General features: G+C 38.6%; 1 protein-coding gene and 1 long non-coding RNA gene across 7 annotated transcripts in view; one reads left to right on the top strand and one right to left on the bottom strand.

Moving 5' to 3' along the window:
• Positions 1 to 25020, top strand: part of GPR149 (G protein-coupled receptor 149) — a 50452-nt gene extending 25432 nt beyond the window's left edge. Inside the window, exon 4 of the mRNA XM_008142212.3 lies at positions 24448 to 25020. Coding sequence (XP_008140434.2) covers positions 24448 to 25020 — 573 coding nt within the window. The remainder of the gene's footprint in view (positions 1 to 24447) is intronic.
• The window catches only part of LOC129148554 (uncharacterized), a 277290-nt gene that overhangs the window by 241488 nt on the left and 8495 nt on the right, over positions 1 to 27307 (bottom strand). Inside the window, exon 4 of one of the 6 annotated variants that reach the window (XR_008555513.1) lies at positions 18007 to 18164. The exons of the other annotated variants lie outside the window; for them this stretch is intronic. This is a non-coding gene — a long non-coding RNA (uncharacterized LOC129148554). Of the gene's footprint in view, positions 1 to 18006; positions 18165 to 27307 lie in introns of those variants that run through there. 6 annotated transcript variants of the gene reach the window in all.

The following is a 27307-nucleotide window of genomic DNA, read 5'->3' as shown; positions in this document are numbered from 1 at the left end:
CCCAAGCAGAGGCCCTGGTATCTGGGATTTATTTACCTTCTACAATTGAAACTTTGTAGCCTGGAGTGGAGCCAAGCCTCCTGCTCCCTCCGTGGCTGGCGCTGTTTCTGTTTGGATTTGTTTACCTTCTATAATTGAAACTTTGTATCCTTGAGTGGAGGCCTGGGCCCACCAGAGTGTATGGAAAGCTTGGCTTCCTCTGTTGCTGGGGAAACCCAAGCCTCCCTTCTGGTAGCCATCTTGGTTGGGGTTAATTTGCATACTCGCCCTGATTGGCTGGCGGGCGTGGCTTGGCTGGCAGGCGTGGCTTATGTAGCAGAGTGATGGTTAATTTGCATATTAATCTTTTATTAGAGAGGATAAGCCATTAGTCATTCCCCTTATCTGTATCAAAAAGTCAGAGTTATAGAAATTTGTGAAAGTTACTGCATTGGAGAGCTTTATTTATGACTGTCCCTCAAACAGTTCCTAAGGGTACAGTCCATGTGAAGACTTGATGGTAAGTAAAGAAACAAAAAATGAGCTCCCCTAAAATCACCCAGCTGGTGAGCAGTCTGGTCAAGATTCTACCCAGTGTCAGACTCCAGGTTCTTTTTTACCTTTCTTCTCTCCCTACTCACTCCCCCCAGCAGCTATGAGAGGACTAGGCAGTCACAGAAAGAGGACACATAGTTGATTTATTGAAATTTTATGAGTTAGCACCCAAGGGTATCATGCTTATGGTAAGAGATCCTCTTCTGAGTTTTAAGCTTCCTAGTACTCAACACTAGTACAAAAAACAGAAATGCTTACTCTGGATTTTCCACCTCTAAAGAGTCCCCAGAGATTGGAACAACCTGCAAAGTCATCATCCTTTCCCTGTCCTATAGCAAGCACTACTCCAAGTTTCTTTTCAGCCATTAACTTCTCTACCTAACAACATCTAAACACCAAGTCCCCAGACACAGACTCGCACATATACAACCCATTGTTGTTTATTTACATGTCCACTGGGGGAGTCCACAGGAGAAGTTGGTAGGAAAGAAGGTGAAGAAGAGTCAGCAATGACCCATGTATACCTTCTTCTGCCTAGAAGTACTAATCAGTATTCTATCATTATTAGGTAGCTAAAAAGAGTAGTCATCCTGGTAATGGAATCCCAACCATCTAAGTAAGTTAGCTCCAACCTGACACAGAGGTGTAATTATACATAAAGGCATATAAGCCCCAGAACCGTGGATCATTTTCTTGTAGTTGGGAAGAATCTGGACTCTAGCTCTGGCTCTGGGACCAACTATGTGACACAAATCAGGCTTTTGCCTTTGTTTTCTCATCTGATAAATGAGACATTTAAGAAAAACAAAGTTTGGGACTAAGTAACCTTCAGGTCTTTTCCAGCCTTAAGATACTGTGGTCTATAATTCCTCCACACATTGCAGTGTCCCAAAATTTGACTTCGAAAAGCTTCTCTCTCCAGAGCATTAGGGTTTTCTCTACCCCAGTTATGTAAACCCAACTTTTAGGCTTCTGTGGCCTAAACTATATAATTGCTTCAGTTAGTATTTCTTATTAGATGTTTATTTTCTTTCCTCCTCAATGGTCAAGGTATGACTCTAGCACCTCTGTTTCTCAAGCATATGCCTATGGAATGAATATACGACTCTGATTACTGGGGAATTTGCCATATAAATTGGAACTTAGTCATGAGAAAGGCTATAAGTGACTTGACAAAAGTTTTCCAGAGTCCTCATATAACTATATCCAGTCAACAAGCATGTGTAACCCTTCAGTGTGCCTAGTACTATATTCCATATTCACTGCCAGAGATAGAAACAAAATAACAATTGAAAATGCCACTGCCTTTCAAGGAGAGAAGCAGGTACTCACAGCCACAGCCAAACCCTACTTGAATGGTCTTGGGACTACCCATGACTTAAAGGAAGCAGAGATGTGGTCTGAGATGGTTTAAATGTGGCCTGTTCCAGCCCCATGCCTATTTTCAGAGCTTACACGTTCCCCAGTTCTCCCACAGCTGAGTCAACTCATTTCATCTTCTGCAGATCCAGCCTCACTATTTATTTTCAGAGCAATTTGGCTTTAGTAAGCTATAAATAAGTAGCCTCAGGCCCAGTGTCTCCATTCATTCAGGCTTATTATAGCAGCCCCTTTCCTGAAAACTGGCACCAGATACCGGGCACAGGCACTGTGTCCTGGGTTGCCCTCACTATGATCTAAACTGCATTTTCTACTCTTTGTCAGCCCTAACCCTACCACCCAATTACAGAGCCCATGTAGAAGACTGAGCAATTCAACAACAATCAATTTCCTGAAGGAGCAATTTCTGAATGAGTAATTCATTGAATTTAATAAATGCATCAATATAAAAACAATTTGTTTTAAGAAACATTCTTTTTAAATATATTAAATAAATTTGGATATATTCTTATAGAGGATATGTTCAAGAATATTCAAGTTTTGCTTGAATATCACCAGGAATATATTCTTCTTGACTATATTAAATTTGAATACTCTTTTTATGAATCCATCAATGAACTAATGAACCTTATGACCCTCAGCATTTACTATATTGAACATTATTTAAAATACAGCTAGAGTAAAATGTATTAATTGAATATATTTAAAAGGACTATTTATTTTGCATGAGGTTTTTGTAAATAGTAAATTTGATCAAACGGTCACATGAAAAATTGATCTTTTAATAAATTGGCTTTCTGCAAAATGACTTTTGGCAAAGGGATCTAGAGCCAGATGGGTGCTGTGTCTGTGCTTCCATGGACCGATCTCCTACACCAATGGTCAGCCTTTCAGGATTTCTGAGTGTTTCCTACACCTCCCACCCCTGGCTGAGCTCTGCTACATCTGGTCCCTGGTGTTGACTGGAGAGCGCCACTTCCTGATGTAGCTGGGTCTTAGCTATGGTATGTGCCTGAAATGCTATGCTAACTATCTCGTCTTACCCAAATAGAGACACATAATGCTGAGACTCAACTCCTCCTCCCCACTCCCTCCTGTTTGGCCTCACTGATAAATCTCAAAATATAGCAGACCCAAAGGCCTGTCCTCTTTTTCTTTCAAATACTTAGTTTTTAAAAATTTCTTACTCTCTAATAATAATGCCAGAGTTATAAGGAAACTTGAAAACCAACAGAGAAATACTAGTATATTAACTCCCTATTGTGAAAAATAAATTTTCTGGCTTTTAACAAAATAACCTTGTTGGAAGATTTCTTACTGTTTGGAGAATGATATAAGAAGTAGGGCAGCAAAATAGGCAATTTTGGTATCAATTTGATTCATTTAGATTGAGGGTATTTCCCCTTACTCCCTGGTGAAGACAAATGCATATTCCTAAGAAATGTGTGATAGAATTTAATCACATCTTTTAAGAAAAACAGTGCATATCACCAAATTTAACCCTTTGCACTCGCTTGCTTTTTTCTTGATTCCTTTATTCTAATGCTAACCGTGTCGAGTCACACTCGACATCCGAGTGCAAAAGGTTAATTTTGAATGTTGTAACTTAATAACATATGACTTCCCTGATCTTGTATAAATGGACTTCAAATCCTTACCTTTATTTCTCCAATTATATATCAATAAGTTGTTAATTAGTTCCACACCACACATTGCAAAATCTGTTTTTTTCTTGCAGTTACTCCCCCTACTCCCACCAAATATAATAACTTTGTATTAAATACCTTATAGCAATTAGACAGGACAGACAGTAATAAGTGTTAGTGAGGATAAAAAGAAATTGGAACAATACTGGTAGAATGTGAAATTGTATACCCACCTTGGAAAAAAGTTTGGTAGTTTCCAAAAATGTTAAATATAAATTTACTAGAGGCCCAGTGCACAAATTTGTGTATGGGTGGGGTCGGGCCAGGCCAGAGGGTGGAGGGGCCACGGGCAGTTGGCTGCCGGCCCTGCCCCCGATCAGGGTGTTTGGGGCCAATTGGCGGCAAGGGGGTGGTGAACAGGGCCCAGATCAGCTGGTTAGCTACCACAGTGTGTGTCACCAGTTGTTCTGGTCATTCCAGTAGCTGGGCTTTTATATATATAGATATAGCCCAGCAATTCTGCTCCTAGAATTATACCCAAGAGAAATGAAAACATATATTCCTAAAGCACTATTTATAATAGCCCAAAACTGTCAACAATACAAATGTCCATCAAGTAGAGAATAAATATAATATGGTTCATGATAATTCTCAGTATTAGGATCCATTCAGCATGTTAAAAATTAACATTCTGCCACATATAGTCCTCAGGTGAAAATAATGTCCAAGTTTCAAGATAACAAAATAGCCTAAAGGTATTTTGGACAGAAATTTATACATATTTGATACTTACACAGAGCCCTATGGTAAGCATTGATGATGGTACTGAATAGAGTTCAATAGAGAGGAAAAAACTTTTAAGATGATGGAAGTCATTTGAAAAAATACAATATTCATACAATGTAATATTTTGGCATGCAACTATTGAGGACAAAATGTTTTCAAATCATTTATTAATTTTTTAAGGTAATGTTTCCTATGTAACACAAATAAAATTGCATATTAACAGATAGTGTACTCAAAGGAAAGGAAACAAGCAATAATAAAAAGTGACCCTTGAGTGAACATTTGAATTAAAATTTCATATTGAATATTTCCTAAGGAGCACAGGATATTAGAATCTCCAGAAACAGACCTCTGTCCAAAGATGCTAAATAGCTAGTTCTAAATATTTCTCTTTGCTCAAACTGTACCACATTATGTAATACTTGGAAGGCTATCTGGAGAGAACAAGCCTATTAAGTGCCTCTGCAATAGTATTCTGTTAGGAAGGTTGGGTGGTTTATTGGAAATGCCAGTAAGTTTGCTCAGCCCATTCCATGAGTTTCTCTGAAAACTGAAGATGCACTTCCAATGATGGTACCACAAAAGTAAGAGATAAGCCAGCAGTTGACTGCTTTTCAATCTTTCCTTGCTTCCTAAGATTTGCTATGAATTGTTTCTTCTATTAAATCTTGCCCCCGGAGGAGAAACCAAGATGGCAGCATAGGTAAACACCTGAACTGCTGCCTTGTACAACAACTTCAAAACTACAACTAAAAGATAAAATGGACATCATCCAGAACTACAGGAAGGCTGACTGAGAGAAATTCTACAACTAGAAGGCAAGAGAAAAGCACACTGAGACTCAGAGGAGCTGCAGAAGTGCAGAGGTACAGAGGCACGCATGCGCAGAGAGGGCTGGCAACTGAGTATGCAGCTGACTTTCTCAATAGGGAGGGAGACAAAAGCTCCTGACTGCTCTGAACTCCAGTTCCAGGCGAGACTCTGGGGACCCAGACTCATATGGGGAGAAACTGGACTGTCTGGCAGCGGGCGAAACTTGAGGGCAGCTTTCTCTCAGAGGTGCTTGCAGCGATTACCGCAGGACACTGAGACCCAAGCCTCTTAGGACAGGGCTGATGGGAAGCTATTGATGTTTGCTCCACCCTGAGACTACGCCCCATCCAAGCTGAGCACAGAGGCTTTTGCAAGTCTTGTCTCATAAGGGTGTCTCCAGCACAGAAGTTCTCCCATCGTAGACACAGCTGATCCTGACAGCCAATTGGCCTGGAGGTCAATTCCTCCCAGTGATACCAACAACAGTCAAGGCTTAACTACAACAAGACTGTGCACACAGCCCACAAAGGGGTGCACCAAGAGTGTCCACCTCAGGAAACTGGGGAGGCTGAGCCACTGGGCCCTATAGGACACCTAACACACAAAGCCACTCTATCAACTCAGGGAAGCAGCCAAAATGCAGAGACAAAGAAACAGATCACAAGTGAAAGAAATGGAGGAAAGCAAATGACTGGATATAGAATTCAAAACCACGGTTATAAGGTCTTTCAAGAATTTTATAGAAAAGGCTGATAAATTTAGTGAGACCCTCTAGGATATGAAAATGGACCAACTAGAAATTAAGCATACACTCACTGAAATAAAAAATAATATACAGAGATCCAACAGCAGACTAGAGGATTGCAAGAATCAAGTCAAAGATTTGAAATACAAAGAAGCAAAAAACACCCAACCTGAAAAGAAAAAAAAAGAATCCAAAAATATGAAGATAGTGTAAGGAGCCTCTGAGACAACTTCAAGCATACCAACATCCGAATTATGGGGGTGCCAGAAGAGGAGTGAGAGCAAGATACTGAAAACCTATTTGAAGAAATAATGACAGAAAACTTCTCCCACCTGGTGAAAGAAATAGACTTATAAGTCCAGGAAGCACAGAGAAACCCTAACAAAAGGAATCCAAAGAGGACCACACCAAGACACATCATAATTAAAATGCCAAGAACAAAAGACAAAGAGAGAATATTAAAAGCAGCAAGATAAAAACAGTTAGTTACCTACAAGGGAGCACCCATACGATTGTCAGCTGATTTCTCAACAGAAACTATGCAGGCCAGAAGGGAGTGGCAAGAAATATTCAAAGTGATGAATAGCAAGAACCTACAACCAAGATTACTCTAACCAGCAAAGCTATCATTCAGAATTGAAGGTCAGATAAAGAGCTTCACAGATAAGAAAAAGCGAAAGGAGTTCATCACTGCCAAACCAGTATTATATGAAATGCTGAAAGGTATTCTTTAAGAAGAGGAAGAAGAAGAAAAAGGTAAAGATAAAAATTAGGAACAACAAATACATATCTATCAACAAGTGAATCTAAAACTCAAGTGAATAAAAAATCTGATGAACAGAATAAACTGGTGAATATAATAGAATCAGGGAGCTGAAACCGGTTTGGCTCAGTGGATAGAGCATCGGCCTGCGGACTCAAGGGGCAGGAGGCTTGTCCCTCTCCCGGGCCACAGCCATAGGTGCTGGCACCCGGGACCATGGAGCAGGTGGCTTGCCCCTCTCCTGGGCCGCAGCCTGGCTGGTCCCCATTCCTTTTTCGCGAGCTCATTTGTGCATGGCTGGTCCCCATTCCTCTCTTGCAAGCTCATTTGTGCCTGGCTGGTCCCCATTCCTCTCTCCCCAGTGCTAAGTGTCTGAGCCATTAAGGCGTGATGGTGTGAGGGCATGACAACCATTTGCATATTAGCCCTTTATTATATAGGATTATTCTTCCCGTAGGAATAAAAAGACTAGTCAGGTATGCCATTTTTACTTTCACAGAACTGAAAGCAAGTGGTTAATTTCAACTGAAAGCAAGTGGTTAATTTCCCAGAATGTGCGTATAGCTCATGTTCTATGTATAACTGCATCATTAGCATTCTCTCTTTTTTTGAGATCCAATAATATCACTATGATTTTTATTTAATTTTTTCTAAAGAACCTTTGTAATAATATTTTTTAAAAAAACTGCTATTGTGTTTGCTGTGGGATGGGAAGGTTTTGGAGACCTTGCCTTCTAAATCAGCCTTAGAAAACAATTTCAACAGTTCATGTTCTATTGCTTTGTAAGTGGTGAGAAGAAAGAAAATTTAAGTGTGAGACAAAAAAACAAAGCAGTCTTTTCATACTCCCTTGAGTTTAAGATTTGAAATTTTAATTGGTGTTTTCTTCAAAAGCAAAATCAGTTGTGTTAGGTTTTGTCTTAACAATAATGACTTCATTGTTCTTATAAAAATAACATATGCTCACTATTTTTAAATTCAAACAATACATAAAAGTACTGAAGAAGAGGCAAATAACCTAAAATTATACTACCTAGAAAGAAACATAGCTCTCTGTGCACATATACAGAGAGAAAGATGGATAGATAAATGAATGGAAGGAAAGAAGAAAGGAAGAAAGAAAGGAAAGAAAACTATTTTATAATCCCAGTCCCTGGAATAGTGTCTGGCTCATATTAGGTACTCAATAAAAATACAGTGAATGCATGGATTAGATTGTATAATTTTTTTTCAGGAGCCATACTGCCCAGATTAGAATCTCTTTTCTACTACTTGTTATCTGTTTAACCTTGAAAAGGTACTTAAGATCTCTGTATTTCAGTTAGCTCACCTATAAAATGGGGGTAATAATAACAATCACCTCATCAAGGACATTCTTAAGTGAAACTGGATTGTGTGTGTGTGTGTGTGTGTGTGTGTGTGCACGCATGCACGCATGTGTAGTAATGAAACATATAATGCCTATTAGTAGAATTTGGTGCAACCTCCTTGATTCATGTTGAAGTACCAGCAATTTTACTTGTCATTGCTTCGGCACTATCAGTGAACTTGTCAATATAATGAAAATGGCAACTAACTTAGCTTTATTATTATGAAAATAGTTTTGACTATCTTATATTTTAAGAACCAACGCTCCAAATCTCCTCTTGCCAAAATGGAGTCTATACGCCAGAATTCTTGGATATTTTTAAGAACATCACCCTTCTTTCTGTACAACTACGTATGGAAGTGGGTGAATCTTTTGTTTATTTTTGTAGCCACTACTTTTAGAAGCTTATGCATGAGTGCTCTCTTTATTTGGTGGCTGCTTGAATCCATGGCTGCTCTCTTTTTTTTTTTTTTCCTTCATTTTATTATTGAATGAGATTCTGTGGCTGAACTATATTCAACCACCTTCACCCATAAGTGCATTTGGGTTTTTTAATTAATTAAAAATCACTGCTTTTTTTTTTATTAAGGTTGGGGGTTTCTTTCATTTTGTAGCATTTGGTATTTAGTCGGAGGAACAGAAGCACTATGACTGTTATGGGATAAGAGACTCATTCAAAATTGTGGGGAAAGCTGGGGAAGTGAAGGTCTGGTTAAGAAGTTGGAGGGTCAGAGATGAAGTTACTAATCAGTCAACTTGAGAAGCCAAGTATGTCCAGCCACCAAAGTAGGAATATGAAGGGGTAATTTGTGTAGATGTCTATGAAAAACTGTTGCCTCTGAATAAACTACCACCTCTGTGGCTCCACAGCCAAGTATCTGGATGTAGATCAAGGCCATTGCCCATCAACAATACCAGTAGTCTGGAAGAAAAGCTAGATGAGGAGCAGGAGAGGTAGATGACAAGCTGGTACTTGCCAGGCAACTCTTCTGTCTCTGAATCTGCCTGTGAAAAGAGCTTTAGATGGTTATGGCCACTGCTCTGTTTCCACCTTCCAAACATTGAGCAAGTCCCTGTCTTGATCATTTCTAACCTGGAAGCATACAAAGAAGGGGATTCTGAAGAATGGAATTCCCAGCTTAGCTATACTGACTGAAAACCACCAGTGTCCAGTGGCATCTATTGTCTTTTTTAAAAGGTATAAAACATTAGACTTATCAAATAATTTCCTAGGTAAATATATAAAAGAAAAAAATATATATATAAAAGAAAGCTGGAGAATTTTGCCACTACTTTGCAAAAAAAATGTAATTTTGAAAAAAATTAGAAGAAAATTCCATTAATTTATATAATTCATAATATCCATATAGGCTACATAGTGTTGAATGATTCTTTTTTTCAAAACAGATTAAAAGTCTTACAATTATTGCCATGTGGAAGTTATCCTTAGTGTACTCACTATAGACCTATTTATTTAGTGTCAGAGCATGTACTATATTTCAGGGTCTCCTGAATGTCACTGAAATGCTATTTAAAAATAACTTTATTGAGGAATATTTTACATATTATATAATTCTGCCATTTCAAATGTACAAGTCAATAATGTACCAAGTTGTGCAATCATCATCATAAATCCACTTTAAAATATTTTTCTCACACCAATTACATTCCCATGTGCCCACCTACTCTTAATCTATCACCATCCCTTGTCCCAGGATATTCTTAGTCAAATATTTGTCTCCATAAATTTTTTTGGTTTGATCTTTTTACTATATTATGCTGTCTGATAAAAACATTTTTGTTTTCTATACTTTTACAAATAACATCAACATGAATTTAACATCTTTTCTAGAGTAAGAGTAATATTATCAAAAACATTATGCTTATTTTTTGAAACTGTTACAAATGAAAATATGTCTTCATTCCTGATGTAATTCTGGTCAATGAAGTATGAGAAATTTTTTCGTACAACCATTTTCAGTAGTATATTCCAAACTGATTACAATACCTAATTGAATGACAGTTTATTATTAAGATAAAAAACTATTTCACTTCATTTTCATTCAGTATTATTCTGTATTAGTTTCATATATACTGCAAAGTGGTTAGATAATCATTTACTTTACAGAGAGGTCCCCCTGATGCTTCAACTACCCACCTGGCCCCATACAGAGTTATCACGAAACTATTGACTATACTAGTATTTCGTATGCTGTAATCTACATCTTTGTGACTATTCTGTAACTACTAATTTGTACTGCTTAATCCCTTCACCTTTCTTTCTCAACCCCCTATCCTACTTCCCTCTGACAACTGTCAGTCTGTTCTCTGTCTATGAGTCTGTTTCTGTTTTGTTCATTTTGTTCTTTAGATTCCACATGTAAGTGAAATCATATGATGAAAACTATTTCATTTCCTAGAATTCATTTATTTCTATAAAAATCATATTTCTTTTCTAAATAAAATCAATGCATGCTTCCTTTCAAGGTACAATTTATTCTCTATTTTGTTAGAAAAATAATTAGCAACACATGCAAATAAATTTGTATATATATCATATCTGAGTTGAAATGTCATTATTAGAGATAACAGATTTAGCATCTATTACACCAGAGAATGGAAAAACTTACAAATATTCTCAAGAAGAACAACATACTTAAATTCAAAATTACCACCGGATTTCTTATAGTCTTGACGGTTGTACTCATGGGCTCAGATAAAATTTTTAAAAGTGTGAACTGAATATATATGAATATGATTTTCCATAAATAAAAAATAATTTAAATGCAATGCTGTATTCATTTTAGAGGGTTATATTTTGGCCATAAGATCAATGTAGAATAAAAATTCATGCTGAAACTTATTTTTTATCACATTATTTTTTATCAGAATGGCTCATCATTTGCAATAGATGTCATCTGAATAGTGCATCAGAATATATTACAGGTATTTGAAAAGATAAGACTTTGTTTTCAATTCTATTTAGCTATAAAATTGGCTTTGGGGGACTTCTATTATTCCTTCAACTGAACTTGAATTCTTTTCTCTACTTTCTCTGCATTGCTAACACTATAAAATAAAATCCATTTTCCCACAAAATAATGTAAATTTGTATTATAAGGAGCCTTGCAGATTATATGTGCTTTGCTACTCAAAGTGTGGTCCAGGAGCCTCAGCATCATTTGAAAGCTTTTAGTAAGTGCAGAGTCTCACGACCACCACAGACCTACGGAGTCAGAATCTGCATTTGCACAGAACAAAAGTTTCTAATTTTAATGAAGTCTAATTTATAAATTTTCCTTTTACGGGTCATGCTCTTTGCCAAGCCCTTGATCGCAAAGATTTTAACCTATGTTTTTAATAGAAGTTTTATTGTTTTACATTTAAGTCTATGATCCATTTTGAGTAAATTTTTGAATAAAGTGTGAAACTTAGTTCTAGGTTAATTTTTTTGCTTATGGATATCCAATTGCTCTAGCACCATTTGTTTGAAAGGCTACCTTTTCTCTATCGAATTGTTTTTGCGCCTTTGTTAAAAAGCAGTTGGGCATATATGTGTGTGTCTACTGCTCCTGGGTTCTCTATTCTATTCCATTGACCTATCTATCTATCCCTCCACCAATAACACAGTCTTGATTATTGTAGCTAAATTGAAGTTAGAAAGACTTATTACTCCCACTATATCCATTTGGGGGGAACTAATTATTCTTATTCACTTGAATAGAAATTTTAGAATAATTATTTTAGAATAATCATGTATATATCTGCAAAAAAATTTCTGATGAGATTTTAATAAGAACTGCATTAAACTCATATATCAATTTGGGGAGGACTGACATCTTTACTATATCAGGTCTTCCAGTCCACGTACATGATGTTTCTCCATTTATTTAGATCTTTGATTTCTTTCATAAATGATATTGTACCCAGCATATACTGTAAGTCCTATACAGGTTTGTTAGACTAATACCTAAGTATTTCACTTTTTAAGCAATTATAAATAGTATGGTATTTTCAATTGTGATGTCCATATGTTAACTGCTATATAGCAATAAAAAAGATTCTGGAAGTTTAACTTATAGACAACTTTGACTAGCTCATTTATTAGTTCTAGGAGTTTGTGTAAATTCCTTGGGGATTTTCTACTATGAACAATCATGTCATCTGTAAATATTATTAACAGTTTTAGTTCTTCCTTTCTGATATGTGTTCCTTTAATTTCCTTTTCTTGACTTATTTCACTGTCTAGAACTTCCAGCACTATGCTGAATAGGAGTGGTAAGAACTGACATCCTTGCCTTGCTCTTGATCTTAAGTGAAAGGAGTGTCTCACCATTAAGGATAATGTTAGTGGTAGCATCCTTATAGATGCTCTTTATCAAGATGAGGTACTTACTCTCTTTTCCTAGTGTTCTTTCATAATAAATGGATGTTGAATTTTGTCAAATAGTTCTTCTGCATCAATTCATATAATCATGTGATTTTTCTTCTTTAGCCTATTAATATGGTGGATCACAGCAACTTACTTCTGAATATCAAAACTAGCCTTGCAGTTCTGGAATAAACCCAACTTAGTCATCTTACCTAATAATAGACAAACATGTAAATCGACCATACCTCCGCTATGCCACCAGCCAATCAGGAGTGATATGCAAATTAATGCAACAAAGATGGCAGTTAATTTGCATACATAGGCGCCGAGTGACAGGGGCAGGATGCTTGCATCATCGCCATGGTGACAACGCAGGTGTTCTGCCCTACTCCCCCCCCCCCCTCAGGGCCTCTGGGCAGTGTGGGAAGGCGGGGCTGGAGCAGAAAGAGGCGGCTCCAGGGCCTGAGCAGAAAGGGGCTGGGCCGGAGTGGAAAGGTGGTGTTGGCAGCCAGGGAAAGGAAGGCCCATTCTAGCACGAATCTTCGTGCATTGGGCTCCTAGTAGAGTATAATTCTTGTTATTGACTGCTGAGTTCCATTTGCAAATATTTGTTAAGGATGTCTGCATCTATATTGAGAAAGGTAGTGAAGTCCATAGCTATAACTGTGAATCTGACCACTTCTTATTTCTCTTCTGCAGTCTGCTTTACATGTTTTGCCGCTCTGTTGTTTGACATATACACAGAATTACTGTCTTCTTGGTAGATAGATCCTTTTATCATTATACAATAATCCTTACTGTCTCTAGTAATTTTCTTTGCTCTGTAGTCTATTTTATCTGGTGTCAATATAGCCATTTTTTCTTTATTTGATTGATGCTTGCATGCTATATCTTTTTCCATCCTTTTACTTTCAGCCTCCTTATATCATTACATTTGAAGTGAGTTCTGTGTAGACAGTATATAGTCAGGTCATGTTTTAATCCACTCTAGTAATCATTGGCTTTTATTTTGTATATTTAGACAATTAGGATAAAATAGGGCAGAGGAATATGCTGCCTGAATAGTACATGAAGATTTTAAAAGTCACCATAACCATTATTGCTTGTCTCATTTTCAGTTCTTATAAGTGTATTTCTAATAGCACATGATCTCACTCATCTATGGGAAATAATGAACAACACAGACATGAACAAGAACAGACCCAGAAACAAGGAGGCATGGATCAGACTGTCGGGCCTCAGAGAGAGGGTAGGGGAGGGTGGGGGTAAAGGGGAGAGATCAACCAAAGGACTTGGGTGCAAGCATATGAGCCTAACCAGCAGTTAAGGACAACAGGGGGGTGGGGGCATGTGTGGGGAGGGGTGTGGGATGGGAATGGGGGGATGAGGACAAATATGTGATACCTTAATCAATAAAGAAATTTTTTAAAAAAGTAACATTGCATTACCTATATCCTCCTAAACTCCTTATATCAACTACTGGTAGTAGACACTAGCACTAAAAATCTCAAAAACGTCATGGATTCCTCTCTCACCTCCCAATAATAGCTAATACTTACGGCGCACTTTGTGTGAAGCACTCAACTAATATTTAACATGCATGAACTCATTTATTCTTCCTATTTTTCAAATGACATAACTGAAGCTTCGAGAGGTAAGGATTACAGGGATAGTGGCTCAACTGAGTTCAAAGGCAGGTAGGTGTATGTGACTCTACAGCAGTACTTCACTCTCTTGTTCCCATAGGACTTTGAAAGTTATAGGTAGATTAGGAGAGTGAGGTGTTATTCATATTTTATCTGCCAACACTATGCCTTGAAGTAAGAGCAGAATAGCTAAGAGCAGATTATCCTTGATTTGGATTTGACTATGATATTTACTAACTTGAGTTATCTCCCCATGACTCAATTATGTCATCTAAATATTGGGATGAGGAGTGTTTCTATTTTGTAAGGTTGATGTGAAAAGTATATAAGAAAATGTACAGGGTGGGGCAAACATAGGTTCACTAAACATTTAAATGAAGGTGACAGTATGACACAAGGAGTATTTGGGAGTTGAATATATGAAAATAGTTTTAAATAAAATTCCAAAAGTAAATTATTAAAAATCTAGTTAATTGTTGTTGTTTTCCACAAGGTTCTTGCTCTCCCTGCTATTTTTTAAGTGTTCCTGTCTCTTATCTCCCAGATGGTCAACATGACTTATTACTCAAAGTACTGTACTTTTACATGCCTAAGTCACTCAAATCATCTAGAGATAATGTGTATGATCTTAATTTATATTAAAATTGTCGGTCTCCTGAATTGGTCATGAGTTAATAACAGAATTCTAGTTTCCAGAGCAGAAAACCCATGATCCACTCCTGGCTAGGGCAGATTTCTTATAAAGTGATAGCATGATGCAGTGGAAAGAGCACTGAACTGGGAGTTAAGAAACCTGAGACCTGGTACCAGTCCTGCTATTATTACCTATTAGAGGCCCAGTGCATGAAATTTGTGCACGGCGGGGTGTGTCCCTCAGCCCAGCCTACACCCTCTCCAATCTGGGACCCCTCGAGGGATGTCCGACTGCCCGTTTAGGCCCGATCCCAGTAAACGGGCAGTCGGACATTCCTCTCACAATCCAGGACTGCTGACTTCCAACTGCTTGCCTGCCTGCCTTCCTGATTGCCCCTTACTGCTTCTGCCTGCCAGCCTGATCACCCCCTAACCACTCCCCTGCCAGCCTGATTGATGCCTAACTGCTCCCCTGCCAGCCTGTTTGCCCCTAACTGCCCTTCCCTGCTGGCCTGGTCACCCCTAACTGCCCTCTCCTGCAGGCTTGATCGCCCCCAACTGTCCTCCCTTGTAAGCCTGGTCCCTCCCAACTGCCCTCCCCTGCTGGCCTGATTGCCCACAACTGCCCTCCCTTGCAGACCTGGTCCCTCCTAACTGCCCTCCCCTTCTGGCCATCTTGTGGTGGCCATCTTGTGTCCACATGAGGGCAGCCATCTTTGACCACATGGGGGCAGCCATCTTGTGTGTTGGAGTGATGGTCAATCTGCATATTACTCTTTTATTAGTTAGGATAGAGGCCTGGTGCTCGGATGGGGGCCAGCTGGCTTGCCCTGAAGGGTGTCCTGGATCAGGGTGGGGTTCCCTTGGGGCATGGGACGGCCTGGGCAAGGGGCCTGTGGTGGTTTGGAGGCTGGCCACGCCCCACAGTGATCCAAGCAGAGGCCCTGGTATCTGGGATTTATTTATCTTCTATAATTGAAACTTTGTAGCCTTGAGCGGAGACCAGGGCTGTGGGAAGCTTTGCTTCCTCCATCGCCGGGGAAACCCAAGCCTCCTACTCGCTCAGTGGCTGCAGCCATTTTTGTTGGGATTTATTTATCTTCTATAATTGAAACTTTGTAGCCTTGATTGGAGGCCTAGGCTGGACAGGGTTTGCAGGAAGCTTGGCTTCCTCCATTGCCGGGGAAACCCAAGCCTCCTGCTCACTCCGTGGCTGCAGCCATCTTGGTTGGGTTAATTTGCATAGTCACTCCTGATTGGCTGGTGCGCGTGGCTTGTGGGTGTAGCAAAGGTACGATCAATTTGCATATTACTCTTTTATTAGATAGGACTAGAGGCCTGGTACATGGATTCATGCATGGGAGAGGGAACCCTCAGCCTGGCCTGCGCCCTCTTGCAGCAATCCTGGCCTGCGGGGATTGGGTCTAAACCAGCAGTTGGACATCCCCCAAGGGATGTAGCAGTGTGCCAAGCGGCAAGCAGCCAGGGAGGGGCCCAAGCCGGGGCGGGCACCGCACTGCTTGCACTCATTCTGGCCTGCTGCGCCTTCTGCCGCTGCTCAGAATATCTGCCACAAAGTCGGGAGAGGCTCCTGACACTGCAGCTGTGCTCGCCAGCCATGAGCCTGGCTTCTGAGTGAGTGGTGCTCCCCCTGTGAGAAAGCACTGACTACCATGGGACAGACACTCAAGCCCCCTGGTGGTCAGTGCACATCATAGTGACTGGTTGACTGGTCATTCCAGTAGTTCAGTCGTAACAGTCGCTTAGTCTTTTATATATATATAGATATGACCCTGGGCAAGCAGTTTCCCATCTATGACTGTCAGTTCTCCTAGTATCAAATGGAAACTAAAACTGCATGGTCTCTGGTGAGTGCTAGGTATCAAATGGAAACTAAAACGTGGCTTGCGAGCCGCGGTTTGCCGCTCAGTTGACTGAGTTTGCCGACCACTGGGTAGGGGCTTAATCACAAGGAACAACAACAGCCTGTAATTATTGGAATCAAGAGTCTAGGTCAGTAGTCAGCAAACTCATTAGTCAACAGAGTGGCAAACCGCGGCTCACGAGCCGCATGTGGCTCGCAAGCCGCAGTTTGCCGACCACTGACTTAGATAATCAACAGCATACTTCATCATGTTAGGAGAAAAATTTGGAGCAACTCTTATATTGTAATTTCACTCTGAATTCACCTAGAGGCTTAAAGTGAAGGGAAAAAAAAGGTTCAATATACCCAAGGTCAGTCAGTCTGAATCAATTATCAGAGCTGATTATTTGTGCTAATGTGTTTACATGGCATGCTTTCTCCTCCTGAAGCATTTCTGAGATTTAGAGATTGCTTTTCATTTTCAAACAAAAAAGCTTCCAGCCACCTACACTCAGGAATACAACAATAATGGATTGTCATTATTCCCAACAGCTTATGCTAATTCACTGACTTTCAAATGGAAAGAAAGCAGAGACTACTAAATGAGAAGTTTTATGTTCTCTGAATCTATCATTTTTTATCATGCACTAAACTTTTACACACAATTCAGTCCCCTAATATTCTATTTTATTTTTATTAAAAAATAGGTGTTTATATGTTCTTCTGATGTACTTGTAACTATTATCATTTAATGCATAGCACTGTTAAAATATAAAAAAATGAATTTTAAGCAGCAATATTTTTAAAAGATTATCTTATTTTTTATGCTTTAGGAAGTTAAAATATGGAATCTAAAAAGCCTACAAAGTCATTGTTTCAGATTCATTGTCATGCACACATTTATTCACCTAACTAAATATATATTTTTAAATTATGTTTTTATTGCCTTTTAGAGAGAGGGAGGAAAGGAGAGGGATAGAGATAGAAACTTCGATGAGAGAGAAACATCAATATAGATGGCTGCCTCCTGCATGCCCCCTACTGGAGCTCGAGCCTGCAACCAAGGCATGTGCCCTGACCAGGAGTGGAACTGGTCATTCTTGGTGCATGGGTTGACATTCAACCATTGAGCCACACCGGCTAGTCTAACAAATATTTTTAAGGGGTTGCCTCATGCCAGCCACTGAGATAGATAGCAGGGAAAATAAAGAGCAACAAGGAAATGTTCCCTTGCTTTAAGGAGATTACAGTCTATGTGGATTTAACAGAAATGCCACAATTCTAATCTCCAGAAGAAAATCGGCAGTTATCAAACTCTGTAAAATGTCTATTTACATATGTGTTTTAGTAATATTTTACATGAAACATTACATTAGTTTCCTAGGGCAGCCATAACAAATTACCACAAACTTGGATAGCTTAAAACATCAGAAATCTATTGACTCACGTTTCTGGAGGTCAGAAGTCTAAAATCAAGGTGTAGGTAGGGCCTTACTCCTCTGAGGCTCTAAGAGAGGATCCTTTCTTCTTAGCTTATGACAGCATAACTCCAATTGCTGTCTCCTTCCCATACCCATCTTCCCAGTGTCAGTCTATGTCCAATTTTCTCTTTCCTTGAAATAACAACAGTCAATGAAATTAGGGCTCACCCTAATCCAGTATGACTTTATCTTAATTTGATTACATCTACAAAGGCCCTATTTCCAAATGAGGTCATATTCACAGGTTGTAGGTGGGTATGAACTTTGGAGGGGACACTATTCAACTCAGTACAAAGATCAAAATAAAATAAACCAATATTAACAGTCTTTTATAATATCTCCTTACAATTAATGTTCATTTTCTCTTCAGGGTTTATTGCTTTTTACTTTTAGTCTTTTTTTTTAAATTGTTCTTGAACTTTATCAATGGTTTGTAAATCTATAGGCTACATTGTAGCTTGTGACTCAAGTACTATAAGTATTTTTTTGAAGTGGAATTCTCTGTTTATTTGAACTTCATGTTAACATTGGCTCAAATGTTTATAATATTTTTTCAATAAAATTAGTGCAGAGAATCAAATATAGACCCTGGCCACTGTGAAAGTGCTATAAATTTTTTCCTGGCTAGGACCAGAGGATCTTTTTCCTTTCTTATAATTTTTTTTCTCCTTCTGTTTGTCTCCTTTCTCCTAACCTAAAAATAGCACAAACCCAAATACAGAATGTTGGTTCACAAACCCCAAATGCAAAACAAGCCCCAAACACAGCACAAATCCCAAAAGCAACACAAACACCAAACTGAACTCTGAGGTTGACTACCATCATAGGCAACTCACACTCATTACTCTACCCCTGTATCTTGATGACCTCTAGTAATATTTTATATTCTCTGCCCCCTCTATTACCTAATCAATTTCCATGAACAAAGTCATCAGCAGCAGCATATAATTTAGAAATATCTATATATAAAAGCCTAAGCCACTGTTACGATGGAATGACCAGACTGACCAGTCGCTATGATACGCACTGAGCAGGCAGGCAGGCAGGCAAGCGCTTAGGGGCGAGTGATCCCAGATTGCGAGAGGGATGTCCAACTGCAGGGATTGGGCCTAAACCGTCAGTCGGACACCCCCCAAGAGGTCCCGGATTGCAAGAGGGTGCAGCCCGGGCTGAGGGACTCCCCCCTCCCTGTGCACAAATTTCGTGCACAAGGCCTCTAGTAAAATAAAAAAGTTGAAATCTTTCCCCATCTACTTCCAGAAAAAAGTTTTTCAAACCTTTTTCTATGCCTACAATATGTATATGTGTATGCCTGTGTATCTACTTTTTATCCCTGTAAACATAAATTTACTGGATTCATTTCTGGTAGGTGTTTTTCTACAAGAAAACTGGATCATACTATTAGTATTATTTTACAATTTACTTTTATAACTTAAAATGGTATTTTTACTCATCTGTAAACATTGAGCTCTGCTCTGGGAAGGATTCTTAGGCCTCCTTTTCCCTCCCTCCACCTTGGTTAAGTGCTATTATTCCACATTCTCACAATTTTTCAGCTTGTATCTACTGTAGCATGAATCACAGGAAAATGCAATTATTTACGAGCTTCATTATTTATGTATTCTATGGGCTCTTAAGACCTGAAAGCCTCTTCATTCCTGCTATAGACCTACCAGCTAGCCCAGTGCTAGTACTTAATAGTAGTTGAATGTCTGTTCTCACAGCTTCTGATTTCTCTCCATTTTAGTCCTCCCTCCATATCCTAAAAGAGGTGGAAAATTCTGTTGATTTTACTCAAATTCTGCCAGCACCCCCCCCCCCCCCCGAATCTCTATCCCTCTTACTACTCCCTTAGTCCAAGCTCCTATTTTCCCTCCCCTAACACAATGTTTCTCTAACTTAAATAATAGTCTCTTTAAAAAAAATTGTATGAACTTGTTGAATCAAATTTTTATGATTTTGATTAAAGACATACAAACAAAATTTGAAATAAACCTTACACTAATAATTCTTACGTAAATCTAAATCCAAAACAACTTAAACATTAAATACTGTCATAACCAATAAAATTAAAACTACTGAATCAGCTTTAAGTGAATGTACTATTTTGCTAAAATTAACTTGCCAATTTTGGATTAATAGTGTAAAGATATGTGTATATGCTCAGATCTGTTTTTATATAATCTGACTCTGTGTTTTCACTTCTATGACTCTCAAATGGAGACCATCATTTTAAATAAGAATATTTCAATATTTGCAGAAAAATATATGTATATTCCATATACATGTTACATGTACTGATATATACACAACCTGTCAACACATATATTCAGCTATTATAAACATGCATTAAAGAAAAAATATGTCACAAAATAATTTTGATAACAAAATACTTAGTGTGCTATTTCAGAATAATGAGACTTCATACTTAGCAAAACTCTGGCACTATGCAACTCTCAAATACCAATTTTAATGAGCTGTCATTTGATAACTCAGTAAAGCTTGTTTGTTCATTTAAAGATGAGGTTAGCATGGGAGAGTTATTAAAATGTGCATTATGTGGATGTATAAAATCAGACACAAAAAGTTCTTTATCATATTTGCTTTTATATTAACTGATTATCAATGATGCAAGTTGGTATATGGTATAAAGACATGTTATGCTGTTGATGCTCTAGCAAATGTGCTTTTAAAATAGACGTGCCAATACTGCTGGGCACTGGTAACTCAGTTTTCTCATCACATTTTTCTTTTTAAATATATTTTTATTGACTTCAGAGAGGAAGGGAGAGGGAGAGAGAAATAGAAACATCAATGATGAGAGTAAATAATTGATTGGCTAACTCCTGCAGGCCCCCTACTGGGGATCGAGCCTGCAACCTGAACATGTGCCCTAACTGGGAATCGAACCCTGACCTCCCGGTTCATATGACAACACTAAACCACTGAGCCACACTGGCTGGGCACATTTTTCTTTTTTAAAATAGTATACTCCATAGGACTTTATTTATGCAACATTCTATATCAAAGAGAAAACTTATAAACAATTTTTTAAGTTCTAATGTAGGTTTTTTTTTATCTTCTTCCAATAAAGTGTAATGTAAGGAAGTTCAGCTTTCAGGTTAACTAGCTTTCAGAATAAAGAAGGCTCTGCAGGCTATTTATAAATTCACGTTATTAAATGACAGTCAAATTTTCTGATTATATAAAGTTTGTCAATTTTAATTTAAAAAAAAAAACACAGAAATTTCTGACTTTGATAACAAAGGTTTTCTCAGGATGGAAAACCTTTAAGTTGGCCCTTTAACTTATGACTTATTACTTAGAAAGCATGGCTTTTAAAACTGTAAATTTAAAACTATAAATCTTTTCTTTTTTTCTTTTTTAATGTTTATGTATTGATTGATTTTAGAGAAAAGGGAGAGAGAGAGAGAGAAATATCAATTTATTGTTCCACTTATTTATACATTCATTAGTTGCTTCTTATATGTGCCCTGATGGGGAATCCAATCCACAACCTTGGCATATTGGGATAGCGCTTTAACAAACTGAGCTACCCAGCCAGGGTCTAAGTATTTTCTTGATTCTTAAGCTCCATTTCAAATACCATCCTATATGAAATCTTCTACCAGATGTTGTCATGCCTCACTTAAACCTCACAGAACTTGGCTCCTATCTTTATTAGACAGTTAGATTAAAGTTTTATTTTGTTTCTTCACATCTATCTCACCCAATTACCTGTGAAGTCTTTGAATCAAGTATAGTAAATCATATATATACATATATGTATATATATGTGTATATGTGTATATATATATATGTGTATATATATATATATATACATATATATATCTATATATATATATCTATATGTATTTATATATATATATGTTATACTAGAGGCCCAGTGCACAAAATTCGTGCATAGGTAGGGTCCCTAGCGGCTGCTGGCCAGGGTGCTTCACTTCCCCGGCCACCTGCCGCCACTGCTGCTCACCGCTGCTGTCCTTGCCCCCTGGTCGAACTCCCAGTCAAACTCCCGGCTGAACTCCTGGTCAAGGGGACAATTTGTATATTAGGCTTTTATTATATAGGGTATGTATTATATGTACAGTATATAGTATATCTGTACAACCAATTTAAGCTCATGATAGTGCACATAATAGGTACTCAGCAAATGTTTAATGAATGAATGTATAAAAACATAAATAAAAGTCACTTCTTTGCCAAAAGTTGCTGTCACTCAAACAATGCTCCAGTACTGCAGTGAACCTAAGAATTGTCCCTCTGTCTCTCCTGCTTCAATCAACATTACATATGTGAAGTTGATGAAGTTCTTTGCCTCAGCAGAAGGGTAAACTGATCTTTACAGTGTAAGATTTCAAAGTTTATCAAGGGACAAGGCCCTCAAGTTAGGTTCCCAGGTCTCCTTATAGATAAACAGAGCTCAAGACTTGTCCATAGGGAAGAAAGGAAAGCATAGTGACATGTCTCACAAGTCCTAGACTACTTTTTATGGTCCCCAAATTCAAGGAGTGAGGCATGATGGCACCCCAAATGAAGCTCATGATGCATCCTCCTGTAAAAATTCTTCAAGTAGATGAGAATCCAAACTATTCACCAATAGCAGGACACTGGTCCTGGACTTTCTCTAGCCACTCTTAGGTCCATATACAAAATGCCCAGGGCTAACAGGGTGAACAACCATTCTGGTTTCTTTGGGAGAGAGAGACTGATTTCCTGGGATACTGGAATTTCAGTGCTAAAACTGGGACAGTCACAGACACACTGGGAAGGTTGATCATCCTAAACTGGCAAAACACCATGAGCCTTCATGCTAATTCCCCTAGTGGAAAAGCACTCTTAAGCCAACACTCTTAACACTCTTCCATTAGTATCTCCAGGCTTTATAGATGACACATGTATAAAAGTATAGGTTAGCCATCCCATAGCCCCTTCTTTTTGAATGAATGAAGGGCTATGTCATTTCTTTCTTTTTTAAAAAATATATTTTTATTGTTTTTTTACAGAGAGGAAGGGCGAGGGATAGAGAGTTAGAAACATCGATGAGAGAGCAACATCGATCAGCTGCCTCCTGCACACCCCCTACTGGGGATGTTCTTGCAACCAAGGTACATGTCCTTGACTGGAATTGAACTTAGGACCTTTCAGTTTGCAGGCTGATGCTCTAGCCACTGAGCCAAACCAGTTAGGTATGCCATTTCTTTAGTTACAGCAATGGATCCTAAGCCTCAGCATGCAACAGAATTATCTGGAAGGCTTATTTAAAATACAGATTGATCAATGATCAATATTTGTTTGTTTGTTTTCTCTCTCTCTCTCTCTCTCTCCTTCCCTTCCACTCTCTCTAAAAATCAATGGAAAAAATATCCTTGGGTGAGGATTAACAAAAAAATTAATTAATTAATTTAATTAAATACAGATTGCTGAGCCCCCACCTTCAGAGTTTCTAATTCAGTAGGTGTGGAGTGGAGCTCAAAAATCACATTTCCTACACATTACAAGGTGATACTGATAATGCTTGATCTAGAGACCGAGGTTGAGAACCTCTGCTCTAGAAGTTTGGCATATCTTCTTCTGAGACTAACATGTAATCAAAAAAGGAGCCCATGAAAAGAATAAAGGTATGAATCAACAATATAAAGTACAGCCTATCATAAAAAATGGTATCTTCTTCATTTCTTAAATATTTCTCAGTGATGAGTACAATTTTTTTTAAAAAAAATTAATACACAAAGTTCTAAAAATAACATAAAATGGTTTAAATTTCTAGGCAAGTTTTTGCAGAGCTATGGGGGAGTTCTCGATCACTGGGCTTACTTTAATGACTGTGATTTCTCTGTGGAAAAATAAGCATACTGTAGCACATTTTAGTGACACTTGGTTCCTCTTTCGTGTGCGCAAACCTAACCATTGAAATATTTTTTGTACCTAACCTGAATCAGAGTTTCACAATGATCATTTTCTCTGGCATTCTAAGCGTGAGGGGGTTAGGGGGAGGGGCAGGTTTCAATCTATGCAAACTTCTCAATGTTACTGAATATGTAGCAAAAACATAAAAGCAATTCTAGATTATGAATTGCATTTAATTTTATGCTCATATTCTTCTCTTGAAAACATCTACTGCTGCCCATCAATACACAAATTTTGTTTTCAGCAGTAGAAATATCTCCCATATCTTCAAAGAAAGGTTCCTGGCTGCCCTCATTTAGATGTTGTATTTGACCTAGAACAAACTGAATGGTGGCGGAATTTAAAGCCCTTGTCTGTAAAAGGTTTCCAAGGAAATGGGTCTCTAACAGCAAAAAATTACCATTTTGATGAATAAAATGACTTTCTAAATGGCCTGATCTCAGAAACTAGTTTTCAATAATCGTTTTGTTTTTGTCTCCAGCGTTCCGGTGGTGGACTTGCCATTCCCTTGTGTGCATTCCAGGGGATGGTGTCTCTCCAGGCCCCCACAGGGAAAACACTATCTCTTTCCACCTATGAGGTAAGCACAGAAGGACAGAAAATAACCCCAGCCTCTAAGAAAATAGAAGTCTACCGATCCAAAAGTGTTGGCCATGAGCCAAACTCAGAAGATTCTCCATCCACATTTGCGGACACCAGTGTAAAAATACATTTGGAGGTTCTTGAAATTTGTGATAATGAAGAGGCCTTGGACACTGTGTCGATCATTAGCAACATCAGCCAGTCCTCCACACAGGTCAGATCTCCATCCCTACGCTACTCACGGAAAGAAAACAGGTTTGTTTCATGTGACTTAGGAGAAACAGCCTCGTATTCTCTCTTTTTACCCACAAGTAATCCTGATGGCAATATCAACATCTCCATCCCAGACACCGTTGAAGCACACAGGCAGAACAGTAAAAGGCAGCATCAAGAGAGGGATGGCTACCAAGAGGAAATCCAGTTGTTAAATCAAGCTTACAGGAAAAGAGAGGAAGAAAGCAAGGGTAGCTAGTGACCACTTGTCTAGTACAGGCAAGAATGGTGCCTCGCCTTCAAACTGCTAAACTAACACCTTTGTTCTAAGGCTATTTGATTTCCTTTTTCATTTGTTGGTTTACATAAGCTTTACAGAAATGCTAGTTAATTATTTGTACTGCAAACAGCTGGAAATAGTGCAAACATTTAAGTGCTTTTGATGTGTCACTTTAATGATCACACACTGTGGTAATTAAAAGATTTGTTTCTTATCCCAATTTCTAAAAATCTTTTCTAAATCAAATCTTGGCCTAGTTTACTAATGTTTTGCCTATGTTTGTCAACCTCAGAGTAAACAAAAAGAAATTATATAAGCTTAATGAGTATATTGTTCCCATGCACGTTTCTACACATAATGTTGGGCTTTAAACTGCAAGGGGGGAAAAGACATTTAGGGAATGAAAGAACTGTAGCAAAACTCTTGAGTTGTGTTGGAAGAGGCTTGCCGAAATGTGATTAGCAAAGCAAGCTTATTACAGTTTCAGCTTTAACTTTGCACTGATGTCTTGAGAATATATTCTTGTGTAAAACTGCAAATTGACTTCCAACTTCAAACCACGCATGTCCCTAGTCCGTAAATAGTTGTTTCCTTCATTTCTATAAAACACAAATTGTTTACTGAATTTTTAAATTTTCTTTCTCTCTTTAATGTAACAGTGCTTTCTTTCCATCTTTTCAGTATGTCAAGACTGCCCTTAAAACAAATACTTTGTGTGTTACAAGTGGAACTGCAAATAGTCTTTTTTAACTGAAACATTATTAGGAAAGGTTGTAAATATAAACTTCATCATTTCTAGAATTGTTTACTTTATTTGAATGGAAACTGAGGAAAAACTGCCAAATTAATTTCTGTGAAGTACACCCAACTAGACTAACGAAATTTGTGGGTAAAGCAGAGGAAATTCCTCTTAACTCCAAAACAAAAGTGTCTGTTTCTAAAGCTGCAGATTGACAAACTTTCTTAGCCATTCTTGAAGCACAGAAAAATTTAGTTCAAATATTATTCCAACTTTAGGTGCTTTTTACTTTCTTTCTCAAAGATGTGAGTATCTCAAGCAAAGAAACAATTCAATATATTTTACTAAATGATTGTTAGGTACATATTTCAAGATTAACAAAAACCAATATTTAAAGAACACAAGAATTTGATTGGAAAACAGTAATACCCTTTTTCCCTTCTGTGTACCCGTCCTCCCCACCCCGCCACCCCCACTGTAATTGGGCCTATGCTGGGGCAACTGAAAAACAAAAACAACTTGGTTGTTGAATTAACTATACAATGGATACACTTAAATGCTCTGCTGTATTGACACTATACAAGGATAATTTAGCCCAAAGCCACAGCTTGGAAGGCTAATCAGTATCACATTGGTAACCTATAACACTTCAAACACCAAGCCAAAAGTGGTTGAATCGACAAAAACCCTCTACAGGGGCTGTGCCTAAGCATGAGTGTTTCCTCCTCCCCAGCCTTGATCAGAGAGGAGAAGGTTCAGCTACATCAGTATAAAATCCACTTACTCTTTAATGTGATTGTGACTGTGAAAATGTGTTTCTGATATAATAAGAAATTATATAATACCCTTATAGATATCTTGTGCTATATTTAAACATCTGACCCTTGCATTATTCTATTGTTCTTCTTATTAATAAATATTATATTTCAGATAAGTTGTCTCTTTTCTCTATAAATTATATATCTACAGACAAAAACTACTTACCTAATAAAAATATCACCATCTGGTGGTAACTCCTATAAACTGAAAAGACTTCCTCTCTAAAACTCCCTGGTAATAACATAAGCACACTAGTGGCCCAGTGCATGAAATTGGTGCACGGCGGGGGGGGGGGGGGGGGGAGGAAGGGTGTCCCTCAGCCCAGCCTGCACCCTCTCCAATCTGGGACCCCTCAGGGGATAACTGGCAGTCAGACATCCCTCTCACAATCCAGAACTGCTGGCTCCTAACTGCTTGCCTGCCTGCCTGATTGCCCCTAACTTCTTCTGCCTGCCAGCCTCATTGTCCCTAACTGCTCACCTGCTGGCTTGATTGCCCCTAACCACCTCTGCCTGGGCCCGCATCTGGGACCCAGGATTCCCTCCTCCAGCCGACCACAGGCACCCAGGATCCAGGCTTCCCTCCCTCTGGTCAGCCATAGGCGCCCAGGCCGGCTGCAGCTGCAGGGGATGGTGGGCAGGTGGCTTTGCCTGGGCTGCAGCTGCAAGTGCTGGTGCCCAGGACTGCGGGGTGGGCGGCTTCTCCATC

This window comes from Eptesicus fuscus, chromosome 3, assembly GCF_027574615.1.
Source record: "Eptesicus fuscus isolate TK198812 chromosome 3, DD_ASM_mEF_20220401, whole genome shotgun sequence".
NCBI lineage: Eukaryota > Metazoa > Chordata > Mammalia > Chiroptera > Vespertilionidae > Eptesicus > Eptesicus fuscus.
Note: the sequence above shows the minus strand (reverse complement) of the source record. Positions and strands in the feature narration are given on the sequence as shown.